At 38.1% G+C, this 25,040-nt stretch overlaps 2 protein-coding genes across 3 annotated transcripts; both read left to right on the top strand.

The window, feature by feature from the left end:
* Positions 1-8,653: 8,653 nt before the first annotated feature.
* LOC306858533 (butyrophilin subfamily 3 member A2-like) lies at positions 8,654-12,389 on the top strand (the record flags this gene model as incomplete). Its single annotated transcript, XM_079399101.1, has 4 exons — positions 8,654-8,666; positions 10,000-10,353; positions 11,126-11,395; positions 12,229-12,389. 4 exons carry the CDS (start codon positions 8,654-8,656, stop codon positions 12,387-12,389), a joined length of 798 nt encoding a protein of 265 aa, XP_079255227.1.
* A 4,505-nt stretch (positions 12,390-16,894) lies between these two features.
* Positions 16,895-20,896, top strand: LOC306853520 (retinal rod rhodopsin-sensitive cGMP 3',5'-cyclic phosphodiesterase subunit gamma-like). Of its 2 annotated transcripts, none has more exons than XM_079391002.1 (4): positions 16,895-17,065; positions 18,409-18,597; positions 18,694-18,734; positions 18,841-20,896. In XM_079391002.1, the coding sequence occupies exons 2-4, from the start codon at positions 18,455-18,457 to the stop codon at positions 18,915-18,917; spliced, it is 261 nt and encodes an 86-aa protein (XP_079247128.1). In that variant the 5' UTR covers positions 16,895-17,065; positions 18,409-18,454; the 3' UTR covers positions 18,918-20,896. The 2 variants fall into 2 exon arrangements, with proteins under 2 accessions (XP_079247128.1, XP_079247129.1); XM_079391003.1 differs by having other exon boundaries at positions 17,064-17,305; positions 18,841-19,563.
* Positions 20,897-25,040: the final 4,144 nt, after the last annotated feature.

The raw sequence follows: 25,040 nt of genomic DNA, 5'->3' as shown, positions 1-25,040 counted from the left end.
ATCATGCATGAATGAATATTTTTGCAATTTTACACATAATAATCCAAGATGATCACATTACACAAAACTGAAATTGCACTCAAAATAACACAGTCAATATTTTTTGAGACCCCCCAAAATTTCACAAATCACGTTTTCAGGGGAGCCCATGTCTTATTAAGGGGAGCCGAGCTCCCCCTAGCTCCCCCGTAGTTCGCACCCTGGGTTAAACTATTTTTATTTATTTATTTTTTGCTAAGGTTTGCATATGGTGGTGGGTTCTTAGTGACAGCTTTCCTAAAAAATATATATCCTATTCCTAAAATAAGAAGTATCCCAATATATCGCCTTGCTTACAGTATCGCAATGTATCGCAATATATCGTATCACAACCCCTGTATCGTGATACGTATCGTATCGCCAGATTCTTGCCAATACACAGCCCTAATATATATATATATATATATATATATATATATATAGGCTTTGTAGCCAAAATACAAAGACATTTTATCTGAGAAACTAATTATTATTGTTTAGCATGTTATTAAAATCTATTTTTGAACAGAGTAGGCTTTTAATAATAAACATGTTCTAAACATACTTAGACTCATAGCATTCATCATGTTACAGTGTACACTCGTATTACCTTTATTGTTTTATATAGAGCATGAAAGCATCATCGCACCGTAAGAAATTTGAATACAATGTATTTCATCGTGTACTAAGACCGACGGAAAAATTAAAAGTTGCGATTTTCTAGGCTGATATGGCTAGGAACTATACTCTCGTTCCGGCGTCATAATCAAGGAACTTTGCTGCCGTACCATGGGTGCAGCAGGCGCAGTGATATGACGCATCAGCCTAGAAAATCACAACTTTTCATTTTCCGTCGGTCTTAGTGCACGATGTAACTACAGAAGAGTCAAGTTTTAAATAGGAAAATTATCGAAACTCTTTAGTCATTTTTGATGACCAAATGCTAATGGTCTAAACCGAATCAATGATCTATGCTAAGCTAAGCTAAGCTAAAAGTGCTACCGCCAGACACAGAGATCGGTTGCATGGATTCAAAAATGGTAAAACTCAACTGTTTATCTCTAGGGGAGTTGTAAAATGAGCCTATTTCCAAAAAAGTGGAGTGTTCCCTTAAGATGAATTCTATTATGGACCCTTAATAACTTCATACTTTCTTTCTGTTTTTAGTGAACACACAATCAAACATGGGAAAGTGTCTTTTACAATGAGGTGCAGGTGAAGGAGTGAACTGTGTGGTATTTAGACCATTAACATGATGGAGTGGAACAGTCGGAGTGTGGAGCCTGGAGTGTGGATCTAGAGGAGTATCTGGTCTCCTTTTATGATATGGAGTCCATGTCTCCTATCTACACTTTCAATGAGGTGTGATTCCCAAAAGCAACTAGGTCGCAAGTTCCGTCGTTACCAGTAGAGTTCAATGAAACTAATGACTAGTTATTTAACAATGGTTTTGAGAGACACACCCCAGGTCAGTCTTTTGATGAGAAACTTTATCATAAACATTTCTGTATTAGTTATGTGTCTCACATAGCCAGACTTTTGACTGTTGACGTAAATTCTGATCCACACTTAAAGGCAGGAAGTTTTTTTTCTGCCCATTTAGCCAGCAATTAAGAGACAATCTGACTGGCATGTTGAACAGTTTGTCCTTTTGACATTTAAGGGTGTGAATCTGAAATGTTACGGTTCAGTGGTTGTAGACAAAGAGCACTCGACAAAGGAGTAATGAAACAGGAATCTTTTAATAAGCTTCAACACACTAACACTATTAGACAACATTAAGCTGAGACAAAGACTAAAGGAGAACTGAGGACTTATAAAGGAAAAGGAACAAATGATCAAACAAGATAATACAAAACAGGTGACTAGGATAAACAATGATTACGACACAGGTGACCTAAATTAGACAAAACTAGAATAGGAAAACCCAAATATGGACAAAACGGAAACCAAACAGAAACCAACTCGTGACAAATGAATGATACCGCAACAATAGAATGTTGTTCAAAAAAGTGAAAGCTCATTCAAAATGCTAGTTAAGATATTCTAATTATTATTTAATTATGTGTGTGACTGTTTTATTTCAATTAAATAGTTTGGTCTTATCTCGTCTCTGTTATGCAGAATCACCATGTCTGTATAATACTGTATCTTCAGACTGTATTTAAGGAACATATTGTAAATATCTCTGTCCAAATCACTGTTATTTGAGTGCCACACTTGCATTTGCACACTTGCATTTTAACACTTACTTTTACTACTCCAGATGTACAACAAGTCAGACAAGTCAAGATGGCGCCGTTGTGTGTGGCACGCCGTCCGCTGCTCTCTTTGTCATCCATTGTTTTTATGTTTTTATGTGTGTTTTTTTTAATCACGAGCTGTAAAATGGTGTTGGTTTATGACCGCCAAACACTAATGGACATTCAAGTGGCTATTGAAACTGCCAGGCGTGACATTTGTGGGCTTTACACTTCTTCTCTACCGACACGTTCATATTTCTCTCTACATCATTGCTGGCGACTGGCTGACTTGCCTTGGAAAAGGAAGCGCCGGAGGAAACGTGGAAAGCGGGGTGGAATTGCTGTTAAGATCCATTGCATGGACGCTGTCTCCGTTGTCTGATGGGCCTGTTTTGGCCTGTGAACACGGTGCTCGCTGGAGCAGGCTTCATGCATCGTATCGATGGCTTCGACCTGTCGTACCCATCGTGCTTTCCATGTCTTCGTGCCATCTTCTTCTCCGTGTTCGCTCCCATGGAGTGAATACCCTCAATCTTCAATCACTGAGTCGGACAACGCAGTTTCAGGAAGATTCGTCTGTATATAAGGTGGCTTTGATCAACGCGCGTTGTCTGGTAAACAAAACTTTTTTATTAAATGACTTTTTTACTTCACATGCTTTGGATATACTATGCATCACGGAAACCTGAATTAAACCTGGAGACCTAAGTCCTTTCACTGAGCTGGTGCCACAGGGCTGTAATTTTTTTTAGTTCCCCTCGGTTATCCGGCCGTGGGGGAGGATTGGCGACAGTTTTTAAAGACTCTTAAATCTGCCGTTGTTTATCAACTGGGACTCTCAGTAGTTTTGAAGTTCAGATGTTTCTACTCTCTTTGGATAACCCAGTAGTTTTTGTTATTATTTATCGGCCACCTCATGTAAATAAGGATTTCCTCAGTGAATTCGCCGAGTTCTTGGGGGAAATTGTCACCAATTATGATAGAATCCTGATCATGGGGGACTTTAACATTCATGTCTTTAATGAGCCAAAAAGAACGCACGTCACGCCTGCACTGGCTGCCAATAGCTGCTCACATTAAATTCAAGGCATTAATGTTTGCCTACAGAACCACCACTGGCTCTGCACCCCTTTACCTAAATTCATTAATTCAGACTTATATGCCCTCTAGAAGCTTGCGTTCTTCAAGTGAATGACGCATTATTGTACCACCCCAAAAACACACAAAAACACTTTCACAGACTTTTTCATTAACTGTTCCCATCTGGTGGAATGACCTGCCCAATTCAATCCGTGTAGCCGAATCCTTACCCATCTTCAAGAAACGGCTAAAAACTCATCTGTTCCATCTTTACTTGACCCTCTAACTCTAGCACTCTCTATTCTAATTTTATTTTATCTATGTCTTTTTATTAAAAAATAAATAAATAAATAAAAATTAATAATAATAATATGTATCTGTACTGCGTTAGGCTAACTGAGACTTGTAATAGCACTTGCACGTTGTCGCTCTTTTGTTGGTTTTGATTGCTTCTTATGTCCTCATTTGTAAGTCGCTTTGGATAAAAGCGTCTGCTAAATGACTAAATAAATAAATAAATAATGTATGCTGTGCCTCCAAGCCACTTTCAAAAGAATTTCTTAGTCTACTAGACACTTTTTCTGGACCAACTCATCTTCAGGGCCATACTCTGGACTTAATTTTATCCCGTGAGTTAACAGTTTTTGACATTAATATTGATGATGCAGGCTTGTCTGATCATATGCCTATATTGTTTTCTATGCCATTGGATGGGAAAACTCAGAGACATACCCCACTTCCACGTTGGACTCGTATCATCACTGACCGTTCAGGTGAAGAATTTTCCTCCATGATTGTGCATTTTAAATGCTAATCAGGATATGATTTCCTCTACATATCACTTGGATGCTGATGAACATCTAAGTCTGTTTAATGCTACCTGTTCTAATATTTTAAACTCTGTTGCACCACCAAAAGTTAAAAAATATAAACAAAATTCAGTACTTTGGCAAAATGACTTTACTCGTTCTCTCAGACAGACCTGTAGAAGGGCTGAACGTAAATGGAAAAAAGATAAACTATAAGTGTACAAGAGACTCTCTTTCTGCCTATCAGCGGGCTGTAAAGGCTGCAAAATGTAGTTATCTCTCTGAGTTAATTTTAAGAAATAGCCATAAGCCAAATATCCTTTTTTCCACGGTTGAATCTGTTCTTCGCCCAAATGTTAATCTGTTTCCTGAGACATCGGTCTCTCTTTGTGAGGACTTTGCATTTTAACACATTTTAATGATAATATTTCCCAAATTACATCTTTGATGCTTCTGTTGGCATATAAAATGCCAGATATTCCAATCATCGCTTCCACTTGGTCTGTCTTTGAGCCTGTGAACTTGAATACTCTAATTGAGATTGTCTACTCTAAAACTTACTATGTGTCCTCAGGATGTTATTACTTCACGTTTCCTTGGACAGATTATTGAGACTGTTGGCCCCAATCTGTTGTCTATTATTAACAAATGTCTTTATACTGGCACTGTACCTGGCGACTTTAAACTTGCCACGGTGCGGCCTCATCTTAAAAAACCAAGTTTGGATCCCACATTACCGGCTAGTTTTCGTCCTATTTCAAACTTGACTTTTCTTTCCAAACTTTTGGAGAAAGTGGTTCTAAATCAACTTCAGTCTTATTTGACCATCAATTCAATCTCTGAAAAATTTCAATCTGGTTTTAAACCCTGTCACAGCACAGAGTCAGCTCTTTTATGAGTTTTGAATGACATCATGCTAATTACTGACACTGGGCAGTCTATGGCTTTGGTTCTGTTAGACCTCAGTTCTGCTTTTGATTTAGTTGATCATAATACACTTATATCACGTCTTGAAACGTGTTGGCCTTCGGGGAGCTATGTTGTTAGTATTGGAAACCACTCCTCATCTGAAATATCTTTAAAATCTGGTGTCCCTCAGGGCTCGATCCTTGGTCCAATGCTGTTTTCTCTTAATAAGCATGGGGTCTCTTAATAAGCATGGGGTCTCTTTTCATCTGTATGCCGATGACACACAAATATATATCCCTCTGAAGCATGATAACAAGCAGGCTTTAAAGCCTATTTTAAATTGTTTGGATGAACTAAAACTTTGGCTTACAATTAACTTCTTAAGCCTCAATGAAAGTAAAACAGAATTTATTTTGTTTGGCTCAAATGACCACTGTGTACATCATTTTGAATCTGGACTAAAAAACTTAGGTGTATGGTAATCTTAAATTTGGTAAGCAGATAAGTGCTGTGGTTAAGTCCTGTTTTTATCATCTTCGTCTTTTGACGAATGTGAAGCCATTTTTGTCTCTAAAGAAGTTTGAAACGGTTATGCATGCTTTTGTAACATCTCGATTGGATTACTGCAACTCACTGTATATCGGTGCTCCTCAGTCATGAGTTTTTCATCTACAGTTGGTTCAAAATGCTGCAGCTTGGCTTCTTTATGGGAAGCGCAAATATGAGTCCATCACGCCTGTTCTGATTTCACTGATTTCTCTTTTCCTTGGCATTTAATATTCTTTGACTTGTTGTGCAATGATTTTTATTTTAGCTAATCTCATTCATTTTACAGTTTGTGTTTTATATTTGTGTTTTATATATATATATATTTTTTTTATTGTTTATAAACTTGTCGACTTGTTTTTGTTTTGCATACTCTGTGCAGCACTTTGGTCAACTTCAGTTGTTTTAAATGTGCTATATAATATAAATAAACATTGTATTGTATTGAATAGCATCTTTACAGTGGTGGAGATAGCAAATTACAACTAAGCTATGTTATGGTAATTAAATAATTTTTTGGGTACTTGTACATATTTTTAAATCTGTAATTTCACGTTCTTCAGTACAAATTAATCAAAGTCATCTACTTTTCTACTTTTAAAATCACAATTACTGAGTATGTTTTCTAGGGTTGTGACGTGATTTTGCGATATTCAAATATGATGGTATTTCTCGTCAAGGTGAAAAGCTTGATGAGAGTCTGATGATAAAATTAACAAAGAAGATGCCACTGCTAAGTTCACATTACATGGTCATTGTTATTTTTTAATATATAAAAAAAAACATTTAATTCTGTTGGGTGGTCACTTCAATTCTAAACTGAATGCGTCTACTCTCCTCATCCAGTATGAGATGCAGAGTCACGCACAGTGCAGCAGGAATCAGAGTTCACTTATCAAGAGATGAGAGACTGACATGACCATGAAGGAGGACTCCTTCCGCAACAGAGCCTGTCAGCATCTGACAAATGTCTCATCTTGTAGAATGCACACTCAACACCACCACTCACAGAGTACGCATGATAGCGAATGCAAAACAAAATATAAAACACGAGCATGCATTAAAAAAGTCCCAGTATTTTAAGAGTGGTGCATGATGCTTGTAAATTAGGCTACATACAATATATCTCAATAGCAAACCTATCTTAGGCTGAGCTGTGTAGTTGTAATCATCTCATGGCTCTGCGTCATTCTTGTAGAAAAACTTGGTCTCTATTTGCACGTTGAATATTGAGAGAGTATGTTGATTATTGTTTGCAATTAATAAGACCAAGAAAAATTGTATTTATTTTTGTTATTTATACGACTGCTTTTATTTCTTTGCTCAATTTATGGAAAGGAGTTCAGTGAGGAGGTCACAACAGCTTCAATCAGAAGTTCTAGAAGCACATAATTCATGTACAGTTCTAAGATCTGAAGAGACTCATCTGAAGTGAAATCATACAGGAGAGAAGTCAATCAGTGGAGTTTGTGGCTAAACATTTTACAGTGCTCGGATATCTTTGTCATTTACTGCATAATAATTCATAGTTAGAAAGTAGAACTGAAATGACATTCACAACTTAAGTTAAAACATTTCAAAATGCACCTGGAGATTATTTTTCCAGTCATGTATTTTGTCATTGAGGATTTAAAAAAAAAAAAATAATAAAACTGTAAAAATCTTGCCTCATTCTTATTTTGAAATGTCACATTTGTGAAAGTGTAATGCCTGATGTGATGACTACAGACTAAGACAAAACTATTATTTACTTTTGTTATTTATACTGTTTTACTGGCATCAATCAGAACTTAGAACTGTAGTTCTAGAACTGACTGTACATTACAGTGCTATAACATCTTTAATGCAGTACTTAAAGATGTTTGAAACACGTTTCTTGGATTAAAAAATAATAATTAATTAACTAATTTCAGAAGTCAATAGCTGTATACCTGGAAACATTTACAATTTTAATAAATAGAGGGGAAAAAGAGACTAACCATGTTCCAAGTGTGATTGTGTTTTTTACATAACGAATAGCACTTAATCTTTTAACATCCTTCAAATTAAATGCCACTTATAATAGTCAAAGCCTGAAGACACTTGTCTACACACAGAGACCAGTTTCTGCAGTCCAGTTATCATCTGTTATGATAGGAGGGACTTGTCAGGTTGTTCTGCGATACAAGAAAGTGAATGTAATTGTATGTGTAACATTGTTTTTATGCATGATATAGTGTGTTGGTACTTAAGTTGACTTTGTCTTGACAAAGTGTGAATCTGTTGGTATCCTGAACCTGACCTTGAGTAGCTGGACAGTAAAGGAGTCTTTTGTAACATTTTAAAATTTGCAAGTGAAATCTTACATTGTTCTAACTTACAATGTATTATAAATATAATAATAAATGTCAACCATGCTTTAGTAATGAGCAGCATACATAAAATCAATATGACTGAATGTCATCATGTCAGAGTACAGAGTCATCATGCCTCTTCATGAAATCACTCAATTCATATGGATTACTTTTGCAATGTTTTTTGACTGCGATGAAGTCTTTGGACATAAACATTTTTGGTTACTTTAAGCAGAGGGACATATATCTTTCAGGATTTCATTAAAACATCTGTTTTTGTTTCAAAGATGAATGAATGCCATAAAGCAGGGGTCATCAGACTCGGTCCTGGAAGGCCGGAGTCCTGCAAAGTTTAGCTCCAACCCTAATTTAACACACCTGAAGCAGCTAATCAAGCTCTTACTATGTTAGAAACTTCCAGGTTAGTGTGTTGAGGCAAGTTGGAGTTAAACTCTGCAAGACCCTGGCCCTCCAGGACTGAGTTTGGTGACCCCTACTTACCTCCCGTGAACAAATTAATATGTGAATAAAAAGTGTGTCTGCAAAGTCGAAGCAGACACGGACAGTGATTACTGCCCACAGGAATATTTATTCTTGGTGGTAATTTTTTAAATAGCCATCTAACTTTGAGCTCACTTCTGAGTTCTCCTGGGTAGATGGTGTGGGTGTGCATTTGCTAATGTCAATGTGGAATGCTAACAATAACCACCATAACATGACACTGGCAGGTATAGCTACATATAGCAACTATGGGCACTATAGTTGCTTAAGGTCGAGGTACACTGTTAGACATTTGTGTAATTTCTACAGTTATTTATCATATATTGCCTGGTATAATAGCCTACTGCAACTTCCCAACTTTCCCAAATCAGAATTTTATTTCCCTTGACTTACTGTATGTCCTAAAATTGCTGTATATTACTGTATTTGCCTTACTGGCTTCTTTGGTGCCATTCCATCAAGGATTTTATTTTTCTCAATTCTTACATTTGGATTGACAGGATTTGCCCTACACTGTGTCTACAACACTGCAACAGCTTGAGGCTGTCGACATTGAACTTGTTAAAGTGGCACTGGCAAAATGCAAATCCGTTTTTGCCTTTGTGTCAGAAATAGTGCAAGCACTTGGAGTACTACTATATGATAAAAATGAAAAATGAAAAATATAAAGCTAAATATTCAAGACCTCAATGTGGTGTGCTTGCTGACTAAAAGGGTGGAGATGTGTTTACACTACTTAACAAGTTGGTTAAACTAGTTAGAATCTGCACATTGATTTACATTACGTTTACATTTAGTCATTTAGCAGACACTTTTATCCAAAGCAACTTACAAATTAAACACTTAAATCACATCCCTGCATAAATGCCATTTATAAACCCTTGTCAAAGCCTGAAGACGTTGATTTTAGCAGCCCAGGTTATTAAGTAGTATGATGGGAGGGACTGTGTTATCACTTAAGTTGTTTAGTGATATGAGAAAGTAAAACCAGACCAGGAATGATCTCTGTATGATCTCTCATATCATCTTATATTCACATCTTATGTTGAGTTGAAGATAATAATTAAGAAACAGGATTAGGTACATAGATTGACTAAGATTCACTGAATTTAGATTTTCTGGCTGTGTGTTATGTTAAAAAAAACATTTTGTGACATGTTTTCTCTTCTTTTAGCACCCGTGTCATTCAGAAATGAAGTTCATTTGTTTGACTGTCCTGATTATTAGTGGAGCTACAGATTCAAGATCAGGTAATTATTTGAAGAGCTGAAGTGTGTATTCATGTGTACAAGAAAGAGGCAAGGAGATTTAATAAGTAATTTATGTAAGGGACGAAGTACAATGAGCTGGTCATTGTCTAACTGTAGGATAGAGATTAATTTTGCAGTCATGACTGGTGCAATATCCTCTTTGCAAATATATTTAACATCTAAACAAACAAATGTACAAATATTACAAAAAGCCACAAGACAAATAATTAATATTTTTACTGTTGTAAATCTGTAGAACACAAAACCTTTATGACATGCAGTTTAGTTCTGCTCTCTTTCTCCTTTACAGAGCAGTATAAAGTAGTTTGTCCTGCAGATCCTTTGTTTGCTGTAGCTGGTGAAGATGTGATTCTGCCCTGTTCAGTCAAACCCAACATCAGTGTTGTAGACATGAGAGTGGAGTGGTTTAGAGCTGATCTAAAAGACTCACAACTAGTGCATCTCTATGATGACCATGAAGACAGAAACACAGATCAGATTCAGTCCTATAGAGGGAGAACAGAAGTGAATCATCAAAAACTACAAACAGGAGATGCATCACTCAAACTCTCATCAGTCAAAGTCTCAGATGAAGGACGTTACAAGTGTTTTATTCAGTCCAAAACCTGGTCTGATGACGCCACTGTAGATTTTATTGTTGAAGGTGAGTAATTGGTGGATGTTTCCATTTATTAAAATGCTGGGATAAAATGACAGTTGTTCGGTTATTTGGCTACTCACTACTGGATAAATGTTGAACAAAAGAACAGCTTTTTTTTGTTTTTTTACATAGTTCAGTCAGGACCACTTTCGTCAAAGTATATTTATTACAATAAAAGCATACAGTTAATGTTGGCGGTATGGTTCTGTTCTGGGCGAACTCCACATGCCCGTCCATGCAGCCATGCCTGGACAGAGCGGGGAGACCAGCAAGTCAAAAAACCCCTGGGGTAACAGAACAGATCCAGTAATCATGCATCAATTCACAATTTACCATGAGTTGCTGTAAACAGCCAGATACATAAAGGATGATTGTCATGTACTCAAACAACCTCAACAGATATCAGATTTAAATAAATAAATCCCAGCTAGGAGGAGTTGGGGATGGAGGAGGGAGTTAAAGTGGCGTGTAGCCAAGGAATAGATGAGAGGCTGAATGAATGGAATTTAAATAGACTGTTGTAATAGGTGTCGAAACTGGATTGGTACACGTCAGGAAAAGTTGATCATCAGCTGATGCAAGCTTGACCAACGTGGCCTGCCTGAACTAACGCAATGCTTGATTTTTGGGTCAAACAACCTGATATTGAACCCTTGGGTTTAAAAAAAAACTCAACATTTTTAGAGTGTGATATTGTTTGTCAGCAAAACAAAAACAGGTTTTTAGACCCCTCCCTCCACTTTACTAAACAAATGTTGTTGATGTTGGTCTGTAGTTGTAGGACATCCTCCAGTGGTCACTGTAGATGGATTTGATGATTCAGGAGGGCTTCATCTACAGTGTGAATCTGAAGGATGGTCTCCTGAACCTGATCTTGAGTGGCTGGACAGTGAAGGAGTCAGTTTGAGTTCAGAAACTACAGAGACACATAGAAACACAGATGGATTCAGTGTGAAACAAACCGTCACTGTACATCACAGTGGCAAGATTCACTGCAGAGTTAAACTGAGACATCACATGCTGGAGGCAGTAATTATCAGCTCAAGTAAGCACTGGCACTTTTGGTGTGCAATTTATCATTTTTTATTATTATTTGAAACAGTTGGATTTAATAACTGATTATTAATTCGGTGCATTAGGTAAATGTGTATTGTACTGTACATTTACAAGTAATTACTGTGTATGTATGCTCTATACTACAATCTCATTGTTTACATTGTTTTAAAAAAATATTAATCATTTTGAATCTAACAGAAATAAATGTTTAACTGGACAGTGTGCTCAGTGTAAGTCATTATTTTGATTTACAGGTAATATGTTTCATCTTTGGAGAGCATCAGCCATCCTGTTTTCAGTTATAGTTGTGCTCAGTGGTTTTGCTGCAGTTCTGATAGCTGTGTTCGTTCATAAATACAGAGGTAAAATTCTTGCGTTTGAGCTTGAGTCACACGTTTTATTCATTTCGCAGTCCACTAACAGTGTCCAGCAGTGGTGTTTTTTTTTCTAAAGGTCAAAGTTATTTAATTTTTCATTTAAGGTCTCTCTTTTTAAAGTTGTGAAATAATGATATCATTTTGATGTATTTTTCTTCAGACTGCAATGAATCAATTACTTAATTTTGATTTACAAAAGATTAAAGGGATAGTTCACCCAAACATGAAAATTCTGTCATTAATTACTCACCCTCACGTCGTTCCAAACCTATAAGACCTTTGTTCATCTTCAGAACACAAATTAAGATACTTTTGATTAAATCTGAGAGCTTTCTTACACTCCATAGACAACAATGCAGCTGGCAGGTTTTATGGCCCAGAAAGGTAATAAAGACATTGTTAAAATAGTCAACTTCATTTAACGATTTCTTCTCTTCCGGGTCAGTCTCCACCGTCATTAACGAGAATACCACTACGTATTCATATGATGCTGATGACGCAGGAGCCAGCATTCTGATGTACATGTATGCGATGTGGTACTTTCATGAATGGCAGCGGAGACTGACCCGGAAGAGGTTAACCGTAACATTACGGTTGAACCGCTGATGCCATTACGGTTGAACCGCTGATGTCAAATGGAATATTTTAAAGATGTCTTTACTACAACCCCAATTCGGGTTGTACATTTCTGGGCCATAAAATGTGTCAGTTGCATTGCTATCTATGCAAGGGTCAGAAAGCTCTCGGATTTCATCAAAACATCTAAATTTGTGTTCTGAAGATGATCGAAGATCTTACGGGTTTGGAACGACCTGAGGGTGAGTAATTAATGACAGAATGAGAATTTTTGGGAGCACTTCTGTTTTTATATCTTGTAATTATGTCAGGAAAAGTCAGAATTGCAAGAAGAACGTCAGAATTGTGCAATATAAAGTCACAATTACCTTATAAATGTATTACCTTACCTTATTAATTTTTTATCTCTTGGTGGAAAGAACTGTCTATATCTATTCAATGTTGTTTTGTCTTTATTATAAATTTTTTCAGAACACAATCAACTACAGACTGAGAACAGGAGAATAAAACATGGTCAGTTTTACATCGAGCGCTTCTTTATATTAAAATCATCTGCACACCTAGCTGTGGATTATCCCTTTAAGGACAAAAGCAGAGTTCATAGTTAACTATATAGTTAACTATGAACTCTGCTTTTGTCTGCAAAACAATTAACACACTTTCTATTTATTTATAAATAAAATGAGATAGATTTGATTTTATAGCAGTTTATAAATGTAATAAATGCCCGTTTACATTGTATCCATGTGTATTTAAATTATTAATTTAGTTACCAGATTTACATGTGATGTTAATACATTTGAACACATCTGATGATCAGTTATATGTAATATTTGCATTGACTAGCAAAAATGATATAATTTCAATGTTCTGTCATCTTGTCTTTATTTAGATTTTTTTTTTTAGAACTTGATGAACTTTTGCAGAGTCAGAAGATACCAAAAGGTGAATTTTGTTTAATATAGTCTTATTAAATTTAATTTAATTTGAATAAAATTAATTGTGAAACAATGAATGGATGCACAGTGCATATATGAATTATTATATGAATAAAGTTCATTATAGATTACTTTGAGATATGTAAACTGATCTTATTTTTTGCTGGTCTTCAAGTGGTGAACAATATTAAAATCTGACCTCATTGTTGATGGATCCTATTATGAACCCTTTATAATGTAATACTTTTTTTTCTGTTTCTAGTGATCATGCATTTAGAAACAGACATGGGTGAGTAAAAAGTACAAATTTTTTATATTTATATACTTTCAGAGTTTAGTAGAATACAAACTGTCACTGATAAATGCAGTCAAATGGTTCAGATCCCAAATGATCAAACAAGTGATGGTTTGTATGTGATGTTATATACATTTGTGATGTTCTTGTTGGGGTGTGAAGAATTGTATTGTATTTACACAACAATACACATTTATATTGCAGGTTTTTTTTTTTTTTTTTTTTATATTTGCTTTGGTACAGTTTCCACACATAAAATGACCATACATTATGAAAAGGCAGTTGCTGTGAATGAAACTTTTAGAAAAAAAAAATAATCATGGAAATTATACTTCGTGCTTTTGTGTATTGAAAATAACACAATTGAAAATAAAAGTACGTTGCTTCTCCAAAAGATGATTCACTTAAGATTAAAAATCCACGTCTATTAGCTTGTTTCAACATAACAGATCAGTCTTTATAGTAGATACTGTGTGAAATGTGTCAAATTTCTAAACTTAAGTTGCAGATAAGATTTGAGCATAATAAACATTGTTCATAATGTAATGTGCTTTGAACATTAGGTTAATTAAAAGTAAGCGTCCCTATGCAGAATATATTTTTTTATTTATAATGATTCCTCGCTATATGCTATAAAACAATATATTACTATTATTTTATTATATACTCGTCTGTAAAGCAGAATGTTCAATATTTCAACAGTGAATGCAACTCTGGATGGCAATTCAGCTAATGCATGTGTCATTGGGTCTGAACATGGGAAAGAAGTAATAGATGACGAAACAGAACCAGAAGAAGGTAACAACTGAGGCAAAATTACAAATTTGATCAAAATGATCTTTATGATGATGAGACAGATGGATGCTCCCTGGAGTGTATTTTTAACTATTACACATACTGAGTGGGATTTAGCAGGGATCAGACAACTGATCAGGCTTTTAATGAGAAACTTTGTCAGTTTATTAGTTTAGATCCATATTTCAAATTCATCTGACCCATATGGCAATCACTGAATTCTGACTATTGAGGTCAGGGCAGTATACATCTGTAATAGATGACGATGAAAAATAGGCTGCATTACAACAATGACACAACTTTTTACATTCTTATCACAGTTGACAGTGTTATTTAAACCCTAAACTGGTACCAATGAAATATGTACAATATTGATTGTAGGTGATTCAATTATAAACTAAATTTGTGTAATGAAGATATGAGGCAGTACTTGCAATGCAAATTTGATATTTTTTAGTTCTTTCAAAGTTTACTTTGAGCAAGTAATTGTTTTATCATGCATGTATAATACCTACCCATGAATAATACGTAAATGTGATGATAAAATACAAAATGTTTCTATTGTTCTATTTTATTAAACTCAAATGAAGTTCTATTTCTATTCTCGCCAGACGGTGGCGCTAGGTACTTATTATTTAATTGGTAAACTATCGATCCAGATCATTTGGTCTTGAGTCATAGAAGACTCCTTGCTTGCTGTCTGAATGTGCAAAGAAGCATTTGCTTATAGAGGGCTGATATTTCTGAACATAATGAAACTAATATCTTCTGTAAACCTTTTTTTTATAAATAAACCATCAAATATTTATGTCTTTTAGCCTCTGAAAATTCTTTAAAAATATGGTACACAACAAATGTATTAATATATTTTCAAGCCCCACCTGCACATGTGTCAGGAAACACACTTATAAAGTATTTTGATTTTATTTTTTATATTGTTGATGCATGGAACTGATGATAAAACAGAATAATAAACTAGACTTACTGTACCTTTGATGAATGTCTGATGGTGTGCTGAGTGGTTTTTAAATGGTAACTTACTGCTGCAAAGCAAAGGTGTCTGTGATGCTTTGGTCTCTATAGCTCTGTCCCTGATACATTATTTTTATATTTTTAATATATATTAAATATATATTTTTATCTCTCAAGTACAACTAATAGTATGATGCCTGTAATTTTACTCCTAATTGTAATATGTGAACCTGGACCACAAAACCATTCATAAGGGTATTAAGTATTACGTATAATCTAAAAGCTGAATAAATAAGCTTTCCATTGTTGTATGGTTTGTTAGAATATGACAATATTTGGCAGAGATACAACTATTTGAAAATCTGGAATCTGAGGGTGCAAACAAATCAAAATATTGAGAAAATCCCCTTTAAACTTGTCCTTAACAATGCATATTACTAATCAAAATTTAAGTTTTGATATATTTACAGTAGAAAATGCACAAAATATCTAAATGGAACATGATCTTTACTTAATATACTAATGATTTTTGGCTTAAAAGAAAAATCTATAATTTTGACCCATACAATGTATTGTTAGCTATTGCTACAAATATACCTGTGCGACTTAAAAGAGGTTTACTGATCCTGGGTCACATATGTCATTACATAGAATTTTACATTATAGCTCATGAAATTAATTGTCTGGTGTGTGGCGTGTGATTACTAAACAGACTTTTATAGATTTTTTTTTTATTTAAACTAGCACCTGTCTCTATGAGATGTATGTAGAAATATGCTTTAAAGGTATATTTCCAGTTTTAGTCGTCCATCTTGAGTTGTGTGAGTTTACTGATACTGCAGTTGAGTTAGAGGCTGGGTGTCTGTCTGGTTGAAGGGGCATGCTAATCTATTCTCTGAATGAACAGAGATGCAGAGATTATTTTACAGACTGCTGATCACACTGTACCGAGGACTCACAGCACACATGGGACGTTTGGACGGGCGATTCAGAAAAACTGTTGCATAAGTAGAGCATCACACTGGACAAGTCGTGTGTGTGAATACGTGATCTGCTGAAGGTTATATGTGCATAAATTAAATCATTGTTATGACTAATTAAGCCTTTAGCTTTATCCATGTTTTAGTTCAACTCTGACATTTTTAAAGTCATGCCATCGCTTGAAAGGTAATTTGTGCAACATCTATCACTATTGCAATTCATAAGCCAGTGTTATCAATAATAGTTTTTAATTGCCATATAAAGTAATAAGAAATAGCTTATAGAATAATGAAAAATAAAAATATTTAAAATAAATTATATATATAATTATATAAGACCACAAGTGTAAAAACAAAAAAACACTTGTTTTTTACACTTGTGGCCTTACGGTTATGTGAATACATGTTTAAATAAATGAAGCAACACTAATTCCTAATCTAAATTAACCAAGCACTGTGTGTCTAATTTAATATTGCATGATCTATGGAAAACAAACAGGATTAATCTCATTCAAGTATCTGTACATGTGAATGTTGCATCCTGTTACCTTTTAGAGGGCTGATGACAGCTAGATTGTTTTGGAAAGAGGAAGGACCATCATGTACAGGTTTAATCATCTTATGATGCTCAGAACTATATAAGAGCTGATGGGAGAGTATGTGCTGACAGAGAGCCGCATTCTGACGACCTCGACATATATAGAGACAGAAACAGAAGACCAGCAGGTGAGTACTTCTGGTTAGAAAGAACAGAACATCTAGGATGGAAATGACTTGTAATATTTTTGTTAGGCTTCATGTTCCAGTTATGCCTAACAGTTATACTGATTTAATGAGTTCTATATATTTGCAGTGACCACAAAATGTATTTGTCCTATAAAACTGTCTGAATGTCATTGTATGGCATTTATTTTAAAGAGAGATAGAACACGCACACCTATCAAGCAAAACTTTTCACAATTACAGGTGTTTATAATGATAAAAACAATAGATATACTATTCAAAAAGAAGACAAAAAATATTATTCTACTTTTTGTTTGTTTGATGTAAGTCGAACATGTTCATAGTTCACAGGAATGACAATAGCTGTAATAATCGTTCTAATTCTATAAAAATAGCAAGTTCACATTTGCTGGAATTACTTTCAGCGCAATTTTTTTCCAGATGATGAACAATAAAAACATTAACAGCCAATCAGAATCCACTCCATTTTTAAAGAGTGCAAGCATTTAAAACGGCATTTGAAGCTTATAAACGGAATGTCTGTTGGTGTGGACGCTAATACTTTTGTTATTTTAGTTATCTTTCTTGGTGTGAACGGGTTGTTAATGTGATAACACCTCTGTGAACTTGAGGATAATTGACTTCATTCTTCTACTAAAAATCACCCATACAAAAGCTGATTAAAAACAATAAGCAAAAATTAGGAATATTTATTCAAGACTAAAAATGCTGCAGCATTTGAGATACAGATAGACGCTTGCTTTTGCATCTAATGCAAGACATTCAGACATTTTAAGTGTGTCTTAAGTGATCTGCTTCAGGCCACTGTCTCAACTGCAACAGAGAAACTATTGTCATGCAAGCGATGTTTTGAACATTTCCTGTCTTACTAAACAGTTAACAAGCATTGAACTCTTGTGTGTTTTAGCTGATAAAAGGAAGAGTTTGACTTCATGCACATTCTGCTTATTGTGCACTGACCTTCATCTAATGAGATTAATTGAGAAACCCTCTGGACAGCAGATTACAGGGGGGGCTTGATCACTGTAAAGGGGATTAAAGGAACCTCCTTCAATATCACATGTCTGGACACAGGGATTTAATCATTATTATACACATCTATTAATCTGGTGAAAACCTATAAACTATTTCTAGTATGATCATCATAAAAAAAATGAATCATTATAATTGATTTTTGATTCATTAATGATTAATCATATTAATTGGTTTTTGATTAATCTTGATTAATCTTTAGTGGAAATGCAATGCAACTGGAATATACTGAATTGCATTTCCCCCAAAGATTAACAAAGGATTAATGGTCTCATCCCCTCAATCTCTTGCAGATCATCGTCAATTCAGTGTGCAGTGCTTGTTACTGGTCTTGTGAATATGGATGTCTCCAAGCCTAAAGCGAGCAGCAAGGTTGCCACACGGGCCATGGCGCCCGGCAGTCCCCACAAGGGCCCGCCGAAATTCAAACAGAGGTCAACACGGCAGTTCAAGAGCAAGCCGCCCAAAAAGGGTGTCATTGGGTACAAATACTTTTTATGCTTTTATTTTTTATTTATTTGGATCTTTTACGGATTCGCATGTTGTATCTGTGCTAATATTAATGTTGTTTTTATTAGATTTGGTGAAGAAATTCCTGGAATGGAGGGATTGGGAACTGGTATGTACAATTTTTAGTCAAAACAATATTATATAATATTATATACTCCTCATTATATATTTAAGTCATTTAAGATTATGTGTAAACATATTTTTCTCTCTCACAGACTTTAACGTGATCTGTCCGTGGGAGGCATACAGTCACCTGGAGTTACATGAGCTGGCCCAGTATGGCATTATTTGAGGTTACTTCCTGTTCCCACATCTCACTGAACAACATCCTGCACCTTAATATGTCTTTAAATTTTAATATTCATACAGCAATATCTTTGGTTGATGTTTGGTTAGTTATGTATGGACAACTTGTAACAGCAGTTATAAATCAGCAATAATGAACTGGATGTTAGTTAATCTACCTCTTAAAACTGAAATTTCTTGTAGAACTAGATTCATTTCACTCTGTCGCCAATGCTAATTTCAGATAACCTTTTCTTACTCTGTTTTTACTTTATTATTTTCCATGTTATAGTATTGTCATATTGACACGCAATGGGCATTTTAGGTGTCAGATTTTACTTCCATATAACCCTGCAAACATCAGTGTAGGCTACTAAAGGTAGCATGAGTTGTGGATTTTTTTTCTTTTACTTTTTTTTTTTTTTTGGATGTTTGTGTTTTCATTTTGTCAAGTTGCAAATGTTCAAAATGAGTTTGGATTCTGTGGGGGTCTCGGTGTTTGCCCATAGTGCGAGTACTGGGAGCAGCTCTCTGTGAGAGCTCGGCCCAGTTTATTGGACTTATGATGCTGGAGAGCCATACAAGAATGAGTCCGGCTAATTCCTGGCAGCGCAGAAAAGGTTGGGATATACAATAAAGTCTGATATTTTCATACTTGCAGTCTATCTGAGTGGTTTCTCAACAGATGGTTTCATGGTTTCAAAGCAAGATGGTTTCCATATTCTTGCAGGTTTTTGAGCAAATCAAAACACTTAAGTCACTCTCAAAATATATCAGGGCCAATGCATTTGATAAAATAGCCTATATGCTATAGCCTAACAAACCAAGTGTTTGTTTGGTTGTTTGTTTGTTTTTTGCTTTGCATTGCTCCAGCTGTTTTCTTCGAAACATTAGGGAGCTTTCGGCTAGCCTTGGTTATAGAATCATAAATGTAAGAAAGATTATTTAATTAAATCAAACCACACTTAAACAGGTTTTAAATGTTTTATGATGTACAAAATAAACACAAAGTCTTCAAGTAGGCTACTACCCATTCTCAGATACTTTTACACTTAGCCTAGGTCGTTTAACGTTAACTGTTGATGTTAACTTTTTCTTCTCTTTCTAACTTTTTCAGTTTCATCTACATGACAGAATTTGACCTGATAATGGTTACTATAGTGTCCCTTATGTTGTGTTATAAATTGCTGTAAAAGTGTTGCATTTTCGAGTAATGTAGATTTGAGTACATGTAGAGTACATTTGAGACGTGTACAGTTTTACACATCTTTAAAAACTTGTGTACAGAAGAACCCCGAGCCGTGATCTTTGCTCCACACATGTGTTTTAGTGGTCTCTTTGATCATGGGAAATTTGAAATGTGTGCCTTTTTCCACTCCGAAGATATCGGCAAATTTTTTTTTTCCAAGATAAAATTTTCATTTCACCATGTCCCTTCCACAATGAATAGCTTATTATTCTTTTATGATTGTTAAACTTAACATATATCTTTGCAAAAGTTACTCTATTAATCGCTTTTTGTATTCCCCAATTGTAAGTCGCTTTGGATAAAAGTGTCTGCCAAATGACTAAATGTAAATGTAAATGTACAAATAGACATATTTTATGATATTGTGCCATGCAAGGTCTTTGTCATGGTGCACACAGCAAGGATGAACGAGGAACATGCAGACGAGGATAAACTGAAAATAATAGTCTTTCATTTAAACAAGGCAAGGCAAGGCAGGGCAAGGTAGACACAAACAGGAACACCGGGGAGTAACGAGTAGACCAGGCGAAATCTAACGGAACAGACAGGACTATAAATACACAGGATAATCATAGATAATTAGACAAACACAGCTGGACAAGAATGAACTAATAATCCCATTAAACAAGGACAGGAAGCAAACCAAATATGGAAACATGAGGCAACACATGACACAGGGCAGAGGACTGACAGTCTTTTCATAATCTATTCTAGAGAAACGTGCGAGCATGTCAGTGAATAAATAAAATAATAAATCAAATAAATAAAAATAATAATAAAATAAAGTTTCCTATATTCCTATATACAGAGTATATATATATGAAGTGGTATCAATACTTTCGCAAGGCACTGTGTGTATGTATATGTATGTATATATATTACATTTCTGTCCCCCTCGCTTCTGAAATGATGGCTAATCACCTGTATATAGTATACACGTGCATATATACTGTCCATACAGCTAAGCACTCCTTATGTGTATATTTTGAGCTGCGTATCTGCACATAGTATGCTTTACAATTTTGCCTTTATCACTGTCTTGGTACATTAAGCCACTTTAAGCATTTTAGAAAGGCCCCTGTTCAAGATCTGCTAATTCACAAGCCTAGTGAGAGTCATACTAGCAAAGAAGTTAAAGTTAATTATTAAACCAACAAAATCAAATCTTTCAAAAAAAAATCTTTCAAAATCGAGTGAGAGGCAGTAGATTTAATTAATGACTAACAGATTTACTATTCGGCATCTTCTCCGCGACCTGCTTCCTTTGGCCTGCAAGGGCTGGCGCTCTCCCTGGCAGCGGCAGGTCGCACCGCCACTTCCTGTGGCAGCCCCAGATGCCACGGCAGCTGCCAGCATTCATGGCAGCTGCCATGTAGTTTCTGGCAGGTGCCAGAGTTTGTAGCAGTTGCCATGGTTTTTCTCGCTGTTTCTGCTGTTTGCTCAGTAAAAACTACGCTGTTCTCAGTGGCGAGCGATGGTGTTTTAAAATATTAAGGCAAAGTTCCCACAGGTGTGTTATCTATTATTATTGTTGTTATTATTATTATTATTATACATTTTTATGTATCAGCTGCCAGAGTTCGTGCCAGGATCGAGTCACGATTGTCTGTCGCCGTTTCTGCTGTAAACTACAGTTTTATTTTTAAATAAAAGATTTGATGATGCATATTATATACCAGCAAGCAGATGCGACCAGAATATGAAGCCAATAAGCTAAATTGCATAAGCATTTTCCCATAAAGAAGATACACATAAGGAGTGCTTATCTGTATAGACAGTATATATGCATGAGTATACTATATACAGGTGCGTAGCCATCATTTCAGAAGTGAGGGTGACAGAAGTATAATATATATATTGTGACGAGCGTCCCGAGTTCTCATCAGCATTGCCCTGGAAACGCATTCGGAACACCTGCGCCCGCTCATCAAGGCTGAAGCGGCCGCACCTGTTCCCCATTTACCCGCGGCCAGATAAGCCACGTGAGGCCAGGAGACAGGGAGAAACTTCTCCGCTTTCGCTGAGATACTAACTGGCTACCTCTTCGTTCTCTCTCTCTCCCCAGACATGAGCGTTTGAGCTACCCAGCCTGCACCTTGCACCGCGCCGGTCCACCACGCCACAGAATCCCACGGAGAGCACCCAGAGCACCTCAGCACTTACCTTCACCTCTCACCGCTTCATTTGTGAATAAATCCACCCTCCGGGGTATTTATTTGAGCTCTCCTTGTCGTGTGATTCTTCCACCCCGCCACACTGGTGGAGAATGCGGGCAGATTAGTGGAAGTTTTCACCGACAAGCGATCTCCGTTTTCACCACACCTGTTCTTTTTTCCTGTGTGTGCATAATAGGCGGCCACTCCTACCCCGAGCATGGAGGAGCTTCTCAGGCAACTCACCGAGGTCAGCCTGCGCCAACAGCAGATAGTGGAACATCTTGCCAGCCATCAGGGCCAGTTTGACCAAGAGCTCGCCGATCTGCGCACGGCCGCCCGCCAGCGCGTTCCGTTACCTGAACCACAGAAACAGGTCACCCAGCTCATTCCGAAAATGTCCACTCAGGATGATGTGGAGTCCTTCCTCCAGATTTTGCGTACGCCCAGCGAGCGTACTTCAGCCTTCCCGCCGAGGCGGCCGGGAACTATGAGGAGGTAAAGCAGGAAATCCTGGCCCATGTGGGACTCTCGCCGGTGTGTGCGACTCAACAGTTTCATGACTGGGTATACAAGCCCCGACGATCGGCTCGGACTCAGGCCACGGAGCTCACGCAACTCACCTGCCACTGGCTCATGGAGGGAACCCCTACGGCGGTCCAGGTAACGGAATGCATCGTCATCGATCGCCTCCTGCGTGCCCTGCCCCGCGCGTTCCGCCAGGCGGTTGGAATGCGGAATCCCACAACCACCTTAGAGCTTGTGGAGGCGATCGAGCTGGCAGAGGCGGCCCAACGCCGCGATGCCAGGGAGCGAGTGCCGCCTTTCCCCCGGAGGGTGGTCCAGGAGCAGCGTGCGCCGGAGGGCATCTCGCGGCCAATGGGCAGAAGTACCTGGGCAAAGTACCTGGGCTTCTAGGTCGGGCGGGGCATCATCCGGCCGCAAGAAAAGAAAGTGGAAGCCGTCCGTACCACCCCGAAACCCAGCACGAAGTCCCAGTTACGAGCCTTCTTAGGGTTGGCGGGGTATTATAGATGTTTCATCCCTAACTTCTCCTCTTTAGCCGCCCCCTTGACAGACCTGACCAGGAAGGGACAACCTGAGCGCGTCAACTGGGGACCAGAAGAGGAGAAGGCGTTCTGGCGGATCCAGCGGGCCCTGACGGAGAAACCGGTCTTACGTGCCCCAGATTTCGGTTGTCCCTTCCTGCTGCAAACGGATGCGTCCGAGATGGGACTGAGAGCAGTACAGTGTCGCAAATCCAGGAAGGTGAGGAACATCTTCAGTTCAACTCACTCATTTTCTACAGGGTTCAGGTCAGAGGACTGGAATGGCCATAGAGAAGCTTGATTCCTCTTCAGGAACTCGTGCTGCGTCAGGAGATGCTTTGGGGAACGGCTTCAGCGTGACCGGCTCTGAATACCAATGAAATCTGTCGAACGGATGGGAGGGACGTCACGGGCGAGGTGACGTAATGACCAGCTGGTATAAAAGCACATGCGGTGAAACCGGCGTCAGCTTTCTGTCATTCAGCTAGCGCTCTGTGTTTCTGTCAGTCTTATTTACTGTTGTCTGTCTTTAGCTATGTCTAAAAGAGCCATTTTAAGGCTGGGAATATGGGGAGAAGTGCAATACAAGCTGTGTGTTCCTCCCTACAAACATTTTTTGTGTGCGGGAGATACACACAGCTTGTGTGTGTTTGCTTGGGAGCGAGACGCGCGGAGGCGGCTCTCGAGCGGGCTGATTGCCCGCACTCGGCAGCCTTTCTCTGCGTGTGCTTCACTCCCGAAAGGCCCTCTTCTCTGGGGAGGGCTCTTTCATTGGCGTTCCCCGCGGCGCTGGCCCCGCTTCCGCTGAGGCAGAGCGGGGACGGCGCTCGTGGGGTTCGCGTCGGGATCTGATGGAGGGATCGGAGACGAGCGAGTCTCTATCTCCATCCTCACCTGTCGGATCCCGTGACCGCTCCTCGAGATCGGAAGTCCGCCTTGCGACTTCCCTTCGGGCAGCGGCCTTGGCGTTTCTCTTGTCTTCCTCCGAGGAGGTTGACATGGGAGGCGCCGAGTATGTTGCACCCCCCCTTTCACCCCAATATGAGAAGCTTGTGGAGTGTCTTGTCGAACCGCAGAGAGGGTTATACAGCGTTTTCTGCGGTTTCAGACTCACCTCCACATCAGAGCCTGCCTTTTTTTTCCCGACTTCCACACTGAGGTGTCGAGGTCGTAGGGAAAACATTGTGCCGCGTGTGGAACAGACGCTTGCGAGCTATCTGTCCCCTGACGCTGCGTCGTCTCTGAAGGCAAGGGGTACGTGGCAGCGGGTCTGGTTGGCTTATGTCTGCACACCATGGTGGTGTTGCGGGCATGCCAGGCTGACCTGCTCAAGGAGTTGGATGAGGGCGAGGGATTTAGTGCGGAGGACATCCGTGAACTCCGCAAAACCGCTGATTTGTCTCTCCGCGTCGCCAGGCAGACCGTCGGGAATGAAAAACGATCTGTGGCAGCCCTGGTGGCGGCGGAGAGGCATCTTTGGTTGACCCTGTCGGATTTAAAGACCGCGACAGGGTCTTCCTTCTGGATGCCCCACTTTGCCTTCTGGCCTTTTCGGTTTGGGAGGCAGGCGGCGGCGTTCCAGTGGTTTCTCTCTCGCCGCTCTCTAGCTCACGGGGCTGCTGGGCGAGAGCAGCCCCTGCTGTCAGTTTCTCAGTCGCCCCGATCCTCATCGGCTGCTC

The sequence above is a fragment of the Barbus barbus genome, assembly GCF_936440315.1.
Source record: "Barbus barbus genome assembly, chromosome: 3".
Lineage (NCBI taxonomy): Eukaryota > Metazoa > Chordata > Actinopteri > Cypriniformes > Cyprinidae > Barbus > Barbus barbus.
This window is presented reverse-complemented; position numbering and strand designations above follow the sequence as displayed.

Bases quoted from the DNA above. Each gene is read 5' to 3' on its own strand.
- LOC306853520 (XM_079391002.1), top strand. From the start codon at position 18,455: ATGGATGTCTCCAAGCCTAAAGCGAGCAGCAAGGTTGCCACACGGGCC. The intron at 18,598-18,693 runs GTACAAATACTT...TGTTTTTATTAG, and splicing joins CCCAAAAAGGGTGTCATTGG to ATTTGGTGAAGAAATTCCTG. The intron at 18,735-18,840 runs GTATGTACAATT...TCTCTCTCACAG, and splicing joins AATGGAGGGATTGGGAACTG to ACTTTAACGTGATCTGTCCG.